The sequence below is a fragment of the Ctenopharyngodon idella genome, chromosome 4, assembly GCF_019924925.1.
Source record: "Ctenopharyngodon idella isolate HZGC_01 chromosome 4, HZGC01, whole genome shotgun sequence".
Classification (NCBI taxonomy): Eukaryota; Metazoa; Chordata; class Actinopteri; order Cypriniformes; family Xenocyprididae; genus Ctenopharyngodon; species Ctenopharyngodon idella.
The window spans coordinates 378,226-389,192 of NC_067223.1; the positions used below are offsets into that span (position 1 = coordinate 378,226).

The window sequence follows — 10,967 nt, forward strand, 5'->3', positions numbered from 1 at the left end:
TCTTAAAAGTTTTGCAGCCCATCCTCAACCTAACCACATGGTCTACTCTTCACCAGAATGGTAACCCTACAAAACTAACATAACAGAACCCCCTGTCAATCCCAACATAACACAACATTAAACACTTACTTATGTCTCCCTATGTTAATGTTATGCAAAAACACACAAAATAACACTTAATTTCAACATTTATACAGTCTGATGCAAAGCATGCTGGGAATTAGAAATCTGCTGCAACTCAACTCAGTCATATTAAGTTAGTGCCATAGTGCCATGGGCAAAGCATGGGCAAAACAATTTAGTTTACTTGAAATATGTCAGTGCTGTGAACTCAAAAGTAAAAGAAAGTTTTAAATACTCATAACAGTTAATTTAACTGAATTAATTTGTTTAATTTAAGTTTGTCCGACTCAAACGAATTAAGTATTTTGAGCGTTAGGGTTTACAGTGTGCTGTAATTTCGTTAGTAAATCGCGCATTTAGAAAGTGAATTTGAGCATTACTACTATCAAAAAGCATTTATTTATAGCTGTCAACGAAAATTTGGTTTTAATTCTCCTTAATTGTTTTTACTGCCAATTAAATGTGTTTTAATGGGTTTCCCTTTACATACTTATATACGTTTTTCATAACTTGCAGTTTGTTTCCTTGATGTTTTAATTCCATAGCAAACTGGCAGTGCACCTTGCATAAACCATTGTAATTACTGGTTCATGTAATAATAAAGATAATGAAAATGTTGGGGTTTTTAAGAATGCACTGACAGGGGCCCCTTCACAAGGGGCCCCCAGAAGTGTAGGATCGGCACTGATTAACATTTCCATATTCATCAACATACTAAAACTATTTTGAGTGTTGTCACACCCCAGAATGTTTCAGAATTAAATTTATATTATAAAGAAACAACATGTTGCATTCTCACCTCTGCCATAGAGGGCGCTATAGCGGAGATAAGCGTTTGTTTATAGCTAGCTAACTGAATAATAACACTGGTTTAATGGCATATAGACATTTGAAGTTACCTATTGGGCTTGCAATGCAATGGCCAAGTATTTACATCTGCATTTGCATATTTGGATAGAGTACATTTCTGGCCTAAGCTACAAACCTAGACTTGCTGATAGTCAAAATTCTGACTACACTCTTACCTTTGCACATATATGTGTGTGTGTACGAGTTCACTCTTCAAACATTACAAAAGGGAAACCCGATCACTAAACGCTCGGAACTGCTGTAAAATACGTCCTGTTCAGGAAAATCTTCTTATTCAATGAAAGGTCATCTAAAGTTTTGTAAACTAAGCAGGAAGAAAATATTCACGGGTAAATGAGTGGCCAAAATTGGGATGTGAGGATTTCCCCGCCTGTTGAACAGTCAACAAAACTATCACATTATCTGTTTGTATTGTCCTGATTAAAAACCTGATTAAAAATATTGGCTTTGCACAGATTAGTTTTGTATTTCATAGTCTCCTATGAAAAATACACCTGAAATATTAACCTAAAAATTATTTGCACACTTTCTACAGCATGATGATGTAATAAATATCATTAATTGATGCAATAATGTCATTCCATTTTTGCATAAATTGTAGTCAAGCTCCACAACTCAATCTGGTTACATTAGGATTTTATATACACACAGTGTATATAAAAGTTTGGAAACATAGTTTTTAATGTTTTTGAAAGAAGTCTCTTATGCTCATCAAGCCTGCCTTTATTTGATAAAAAAACAAAAAAACAAAAAACAAACAAACAAACAAAAAAAAACAGCACAACTGTTGCAACATTGATAATAAATAGGCACATTAGAATGATTTCTGAAGTATCATGTGACACTTAAGACTGGAGTAATGGCTGATGAAAATTCAGCTTTGCATCAGAGAAATAAATAATATTTTAAAGTATATTAAAACAGAAAACCATTATTTTAAATTGTAATAATATTTCACAAAATTACTGTTTTTTTTCTGTATTTTTGATCAAATAAATGTAGGCTTGACGAGCATAAGAGACCTACATTTGGTACCAAACTAGCTAGCAGGCAGCCCTGATACCCATTCTGAATTCTGATTTTAAAGTGTAATGTTCATTGCTTGAAAATAAAACCATATAAATCAGGGTTTAATGTCTAATCCAGACTTTTATAAATGCATTACTGTAAACATGACTTATGCTTACAAACGAACGAATCTATTACAATCGAAATTCTATTGAATTATTTCTGTAGTAATCTTCTGTGGTAAATTGTTTCGAACTCAGACACATTTTTAACATCCTATCAGGATGAGATTGTCTCCTGTGTATTTAAAAAAAAAAGAAGGAATATTTTTGCAGCATCATCAGTTGTGTTCTATCACTCTGGAAAGTGCAAATTAAGTAGGCTTGACACATACAGGAAGTGTCCACACTGATTGACTGCCTGCTTACAGGTCTCACTGCACACATGTGAGGTTACGGACAGGAAGGTCACAGGTGACTGAAATGCTGTCCGTCTGTCCGACCATGGGTCAAGCAGGAGAAAAAGAGATGACAACTGATGAAAACAAAGACCCAAATCATCCACCCACATCTGCTCCCATGAGCTCATTGGCACAAAACATCAACAATAACAAATGGAAAAAATCAGTTGCTTTTGGAACAAAAATATTCAAAGATAAAGTGTGCAGGATATCTGTATGGAATATAGAGCCTAAATAAAGCCTAAAACTAAAAAGGGCCTAAACTTTTCTGTTTAAACAAGAGAAATTATATGTGGGAATCAAAGGGACAGAAAAAAGCACAAATAAGAGATGAGTGACATTGGAAAGATATACAGTACATATCTTTGGCTTTTCAGAATAGTTGTGGTGAAAATTGTTGTCTCTTCAAAATGGCATTTGCACAGATGCCTCCCATGCTTGTGTAAACATTAAAGCATCTGTCTAAAGCCTTGCACTAATCACATCGTCTCTGTGTACACAACCACCCAATCCTGTGTGCAGTCTGTTGAGTCATCACTTCACATGACAGATGGTTCCTAGGGTTGGCTCTATTCAACTGGCTCATGAATAATCATGAGCAGACCTAAAAAAAATCCATTGGGGTTGCAACAGTAGGTGGAGCTCTGGATCTAGTCTGCCCATTTTTTTTTGGAAAATCTGTAACCATTATGCCCAGTCAGAATAAGGGTGCATATTGAAAAATCACTTTGCAATCATGAAGCGTGACATGAAATTGGGTCAATGACAAACGAAAGTGTCAATTGCATGAGCCAAGTTTTTAGAAATTGCTTTGGATTCATGGTGGTTTCATAAATTTGAGAAACTTTGATATCATTTTTATTAAAAGTTTAAATTAAAGGACTAAAAACCCTGTTGAAAAAAAAAAAAAACTGCATATCCTGGTTAGGTATGTTTTGAAGCATGGTAGCTGGTTTGAGCTGGTTTATGCTAGTCCTTAGTTGGTCATGAGCTGGTTTAAGCTGGTCCTGAGCTTGTTATAAGCTGGTCCTGAGCTGGAGCTAGTTGCTTAGGACCAGCACTTGACCACCTTAAACCAGCTTATGACCAGCTAAGGACTAACTAAGGACCAGATTAAACCAGCTCATGACCAACTACGGACGAGCTTAAACCAGCTCAAACCAGCTGCCATGCTTCAAAACATACCTAACCAGCATATGCTGTTTTTTTCAACAGGGAATGTCAGGTGGTGTGACCATAAAGGCACTGGTATACTCACAGCGAAGTTCTTTTTCGTTCTTCTTTTGAAGGTAAAAAGAAGTTTGAAATATGTGAGCAGCGGTATACTGTTAGTGAACATCCCGATGCCGCCCACACTGCTGATGAATATTGTAAGTAAATATGTGCTGTACGCTTTCCTCAATAACAAAATAAACACACCAAAAAAATGACAATGGTGATTAAAGCTGTCAAGAAAGCATCTGATCATAGCGACGTGGATATGTTTGCACCAGCTCTGCAATTCAGCACTCCAGTCACATCATCATATTTATTTAAATAGCACTTTATAAAATAGATTTATCAAGCAGCTTCACAGTATTAAACATGAAAAAAAAAAAAAACAGTGTCAGTGTCTCTTTCAAGTAGAATTACAACTTCAATTTCTACTATAAAGCAGCTCTCCAGTGTGTTCATGCTTTTACTCACGGATGTCTGACATTGACGGACTGAACAAAGAAAAGAACTAAAACAGATTTCCACATCAAAGAAGGCGAAGCCTCAGCGCACACCTACCTAATACATAATCGCCACGGACCAATGGTGGTTCTAAGGTGTTTACCAACCGGAACACCTGATTTTTTTCAAACATCACACCAGTTCATTCTTCAATTCGCTTGAAATATATCGGGGCCTTACTGCTTTACTGCTTATTGACCCACGTAAAACCTTGTGCAGCAGGCAGCTAACCAGGCTGTTTACATCTCATAACTATGGTGAAATTTTAACCAAAGGAAAGGGTGTAAATCTGAGATTTAGATTCAGCTACTCAAGAGATCTTTGCCACACTGATAAGTCTAATAAGTGATAAACTATATACATGCCATAACCAAACAGTGATACATTAATCTGCAACATAAACCTCAGACCAATGCGACAGAGTAATTTGATAAAGCATCCTGTTGTTAAGACCAGGGGCTTAAAATATTAATGGTGTGACTGGTGGTATTGAATATACCAGTGGTGGATTCTTGCAGGCCATAAGAGAACTGCTCAAAAACTACACATGTAAAGTCATTAGAAACAAGCTGTCAAATACTTAACATTCATAACATTACAAGAATATAGTTGTAAAGTATTTTGAGCATGTTGTCACTGTAGGTCTGAGATTAAATCATATGTAAATCATACCTTTTCTCATAATATTAGGATTTTTTTAAGTACATTATTAATACTATAAAAAGTCTTTAATCTCCTAATTTTCTGTCTTTATTCTTGTAATAATACAACTTAAAAATTTACAATGTTTAACTTTATTCTTAGGTTTTAAATCATTTTAACATGGCACTAAAACGCCATCAGAAAAAAGAACATACAGAAGAAAGCTCATCTCAGTTCCACACACATTTGTCTGTCAATTGCAAAACTAAAAAGACTGATGTGTCATTTAGTAAGTAAGCGGAAAGTACACTGACCTGACAAGTACACAAACAGCTGAGTTTTTCCAATGGCTATGCTTGGACCCTTAATAGGTTCTAGTTTTAAAAGCCGTCAACTCACAATACAACATACACCAGCTGTTTCTGATTAAGGATGTTTCCAAAGAGCAGCATCCGAATATCACAAATCTATTTAAAGTCAAATTAGGAGAACAACAGATGAATGAATCCTAGAGTTTCTGAACACAAGATGAATGAAGTGCTTTAGAAGGCAACAGTAACAGGTAGAGACTGGTACTGTATCAACAACTAACCGCAGGCTGGCTAAACTAAAAATTACTGAAATGTTACAGAATCTCATCTCTTTCTAGCCAGTAAAAACACAAGCCTTTGGGCCTCATTAGAAGAGGTTTTACTAACAACAGATTCTGTCAGCGAAGTAATGCTAATTAAACAGTTGCCATGGCTTTGGCCTCACAAACAAAGAAGAATGATGGATTGTCCTCCATTAATGTTGCAGACTGAAGGTCTAAATTTCTGAGCCTTTGACTGTTACTTCATTTTAAAAGGACATAAAGACTGCTACTGTCTTTATGATTCTGAGCCAGGCACCAAAACACTGATGTCATTCCCTGAGGAGAGAAAATCTATTGATATAGTCTAAAGACATTCCACAAAGCAATTCTGAGGTAGTACAAGCTTGAACAAACATTGTGATATCGTCGGACTGAAACTTTGGGCTTTTGCGGTGAGTGTGATAATGTAAGAAACTGGAAATTAACACAAGCTACTTCTAAAGGCCTGAAACACACTCAAATAAGCAAATACTGTACGCTTCTAAATATGGCAGTTCGATTCCACACGTCATTGTGATCCGAAATTTGTTAGGTAATTTATAACGCAACATGTACGTGTGGCATTTTCGGCATTACCGTAAGGGGTGCTAATTAATTAGCTAATCTACAGCATTACATTACTAAATTAGCCAAATTAGCGAAATTAAGTCACATTAATTAAACTACTGAACATTAAACTATAAAATTAGGTAACAGTTTCTCCGAAATTAGCTAAATTAGTTAAACTACTAAACATTGTCTAAATTACAACATTAGCTAAACTTCTACAAAATTAGCAAAATGAGCTAAATATTAGGGCTGGGACAAAAAACAAAACAAAAAACGATGCATCGTGAATCGGGAAATGATTCTGGATCAGTTCTGAGATTTTCCATACTCTGCTTGCTTCCAATGTGAACCACTTGAACCTTCTATAAAATAATCATTCATAAAATTCAAAAAGGTCGAAAAACTGCAAGGGTGTTTGCAGTGACCTGTTTACATTAATCTCGCATCATAAAAGAATTCTGAGGTGCAAGTACATTCTCAGACTCAGCCAAACGCACGAGCACTCTTCAGCGCTCTTCTTTGTGAGCATTTGAGCGTGCGGTTAAAAACTAGTCTAGAGCACCATCTGCTGTTAAAAACTAAGCTCAGAATCAATTTAGGAGAGAATCGAAATCCATTCGGAAAATCTCAGAATCGATCCACAAATCGCGATGCATCGATTTATTATCCCAGCCCTACTAAACTTTGTCTAAGCTATAACACTTCTACTAAATTAGCTAAAAGACTAAACGTTATCTAAACTATAGACCTAGACCTTTGAACTTCTTTTTTTACTGTAGCTCTGTATATTTCCATGGCATCGCTGTCAAAGAGGTCACCATTAGCTGGTGAAGTGGATTTACTTAATGTAGAATTAACAAAAGTTATCATGAGCATTTTAATGTTTGCAGAGAATGTCATAACAAATGTCAGTAGACCGGAAAGATTTTAACACGAGTGGTTCATTCATTAATCCATAAGATCTCACCTTAATGCAGTGGAAATACAAACCGGAAGACAGAACAAAACGAGTGCAGACCTGAAAAGGGGCGGGGCTACATAAGGTCTAACATTAACAAAACTGTTTCTACTAAATTAGCTAAATAAGCTAAATGTGGATTTCTTGGAGAAGAATATTGCGGAACAAGTTACTGTAAGTTAGGTAAATGTTAACATGTTTACCTCTGAATACTAACACATTTAGTTTGTAGATATCTGAAGGAAACTCTGTTGCCGTTGTGACCAACAAAAATACAAGGCGACAAGGAGACGACATGTTTTCAATACATCAGCCAAGGTACATGTCCAAAAAACAATGTCTTTGTGTTACCTGCTTGCTTAAACTAAGCTTGACAGATTAACATACTAATGTGATCTGTATTGGATTGTTCATACGTCCACCAAGCAAAAAACACTCAAGACCTGTGACTATTTTAAGACAGTACATGCACATTTGCTGTAAACAATGTGCACATTTTCTTTATTTGTCATCATTAAAATCCAAAAAAGACCGTCAATTCTTAGATTGTCCAGGTGCTAAATAAGCCCATTTCCATGTGTTCACAATACATCCAGCACCTGTTTTAGCACATTTAAAATTCTCTCTCAGACAGGCTTTCTTAGACAAATACGATTCCTTCATAGAAATGTGACAGCAGAATAAAAAGAGGTGGAGTGAATGACATTAGGCCTAAGTCCAAACATTGAGCAAACTGAGTTGCAGGTCAAAGTCTGTCAGATCCAGTAACCAGAGCTCCTGAGGCATGTACAATGTAACCTGAGTCTATAGACGGCCTTTGTTTTTCAACAGAGTCTTTTCCAACCACAAAAAAAGAACTATTCTATGTGTCCTTTCAATTTGGTCACAAAAGGATGTGTTTAATGAAGAAGATTATATCATTTCCTAGATATTATCACACAAAGACTTTAACTGCTTAACTTGGACTACTTAAAGGGATAGTTCGCCCATTCTGTCATCATTTAGGTTGTTCACCATGTCAGTCCAAATCCAATTATTTGTGTATCCAGTTGGAATCTAATCTAAATTATTGACTGTCCACACTGTGTATCGCAACTCTTCAGATCTGATTTGTGTGTCCCGTGGGGCTCTTTAGTTTTCCAGAATATCTGCACTGGTTTCTATGGCAAAGACATTGTGTTGGTAGGCATACGCAAACAACAACAACAATAACAGCTACATGGAGGGGTTTGCAATACAGGGGTTTGTCTGTCATGTTTACATTTTACGTGGCGTGAGAAAGTGACATAAACCATGCAAAATCCGATCAGAGTGGTCAGACTGAAATGGATTTTCAGAAATGCAATTTGAATAGGATTTCAAATTACATATGAATCTCAAAACGGATTTGTAAAAATTGCATTTCACATGATTTTTTGCCATTCACACTTATTAAATCTGAGTCCAATTGGATATGCACAAAAATAGGATATGGATTGACAGTCTGAACGAGGCTTTACTCACCCTCATGTTGTTCAAAACCTGTATGGCTTTCTTCTGTAGATAATTATTAAAAAATGTTTTCATTAACTGATATAAAGCTGAAATAAAATAAAAATTTCAATATTAGATGAAAAACTTAAATGAGATTTAAAGTACTAAAATTACTAAAACTGAAACTGATATAAAATAAATTAAAGCTAAACAGAAATATTACAGAAAAAACAAAACTAGTAAAAATGGAAAAGCACATAAAACTACTAAAATTTAAACTAAAATTAAATTGAAAACTGAAAAAATAAAATTCAAAATATGATTACATTTTATAATAGTAAATAATACTTTAATAAAACTGTCAAACACACCCACGAGAAAAGATATTTTGAATAACAATTCAACTTCGTTTATCTAAAATGAAAGTCAGTGGGGTCCAAAACTACATTATACTTTCGCTGTACTGACAAAAAACATTATTTAAAATCTTATTTTGTGTTTCACAGAGAAAAATTAAAAATGTACAAGTTTGATATATAATTATTTTTGAGTGAATTATCATTTTTGAGAGAACTATCCCTCTTAAATAGGAATGAAATAGACATTGCGATAGTCTTTTGTTCCCTATTATGACGTATATCCAAGTGAAATTGCTTCTCGAACAACAAAAAATGTAGGGTGAGACTTGATTTTGTCCATGGGGAATTGATTGGATTGTTGTCGTTTGCAATTTCTCTGATCCCACGTGAGTGATAGGTTGTCCTGCCCTTGCACCGAATAAATCTAAATACTGCAATACTCCATAAAAAAAAAAAAAAAAAGAATTGTCAATTTTGATTGCACCGTGACTTTAAAATACAATCAAATTTCAAATACATTCAGTGATTGCCAAAAGAAATAAGGAGTTTGAATGGCTTTAAAAATGTATAAGCCTCTCAAATTGCAACCTAAACCTTGACTATAATATGAGATCCAGTCATCTAGTAGAACCACTTCAACTCAACAGGCCTCAGCAGAATGATGTACGTAGACAAAATATTATATTTGAATATCTATAAAACATTAAATGTTCATTATAAACACAAAAAGGCCTTACAACTTTACTGTAACATTAGATACAGTAATCTGGGCCCACTTTTGTGGCTTTTGTCAATAGCAACTTCACAGAAGATATGCCTGCATATGTTAAATTTACATATCTAAAAGATTAGGAGTCCATGTTTATAAATACAATAAGGCTATGACTACAACATAAAAATAAAGTAAGATAACTAATTTAAATAAAATGTATGTATGCATGTCATCTTACACAACATGTTCAACTAGTGCACAAGAAACAAATATTGGATGACAATAAAGATGCTTTTGAGTGTCTGTGTGTCTGATGCATCTGGAGTTTAAAATACAGCCTAAAACTATAATAAAGAAAGTAGCCATTGTATATAAGGATCCTATCCTGTTAAATAATAAATCAGTGGAGTAAAAAAACCATAGCGTATCTATTAAACATCGTGAGTTCATTATAACACAAAGAGGCCTTACAGCCATACTGTAACATAACAGTATTCACCTACTTCTTAAATAACAGAAAAGTACATACGGTAAAATAAAAGAAAATATATATAACAATGTATATACAACCCATAATCCATATAATCTTATATTACTGTAAAACAGCAGCTAATTAACATTACCTTATTAACACTTTCTATATTCTACATCAAGGATCCATGTTTAGCAACACAATAAGGCCTTACAGTTTGACCTTAGAATTAAAAAAATAAGGCAAAAATAAAAGAAATGCCACATGTACGCATGTAATCGTACATTTATTAAACACAAGGCGTTTACGTAAACACAATGACCTCGTGCGGAAAATAAAGCACTGATGATGGTGTGACATTGTAGCAGGTACATAAGAGGCGGGCCCATATGGAGCATCAGTGAGACTTTATCGGCTCTTCTGTAGACTATATAATATATATGAATGTATAAAATTATACCTGACAGCCACGCGCACTGAGCTCTCATCCTGCCCTGAAGACATGTTCCCGGTCAGGACACAGGGGATAAATATAGCTGATTTTCCTTTTCTTTATCGGCTTATGCAGCAGACACACACAGAGCGTCACTCCCGGCGTCTATTCTGCCATTATAAAGCTAAAATAATCCAAACGGGCGCTCTTTTGACAGGAAAATAATGCAAATATGAAATAAAACATCTCGTGTTCGACGCAGCACGTTACATGTTTAATGAGCTGAACGGTGACTGACTGCGATCAAACACAATCATCTGTCCTGAAGAGCGACTCTCTCCTGTAGTATGACATCACCACGCCACGCCTTCATCTTGCACGTCATACCACGCCCTCCTCTATACACAAAAATGACAGGGTAGGCAGGTTACGTGGGACTAAATATCCATTACAACAATATATATGCAAAATTTCCAATACAGTAAAATATCCAGTCCAATATACATGTTTTGCTACATTTATATTCATTTTCTTTTAATTTAAAGGAACAAAACGAAA

At 35.0% G+C, this 10,967-nt stretch overlaps 1 protein-coding gene across 3 annotated transcripts in view; it reads right to left on the bottom strand.

Annotated features, from left to right (window-relative positions):
* Positions 1 to 10,771, bottom strand: part of LOC127511502 (kinesin-like protein KIF21A) — a 57,217-nt gene extending 46,446 nt beyond the window's left edge. For 2 of the 3 annotated variants that reach the window (XM_051892333.1, XM_051892332.1), the window contains exon 1: positions 10,437 to 10,771. In XM_051892333.1, the coding sequence (XP_051748293.1) occupies positions 10,437 to 10,480 (44 nt within the window). In that variant the 5' untranslated portion in view covers positions 10,481 to 10,771. The remainder of the gene's footprint in view (positions 1 to 10,436) is intronic. The other variant, XM_051892334.1, reaches the window with a different exon arrangement.
* Between the last annotated feature and the right edge of the window lie 196 nt (positions 10,772 to 10,967).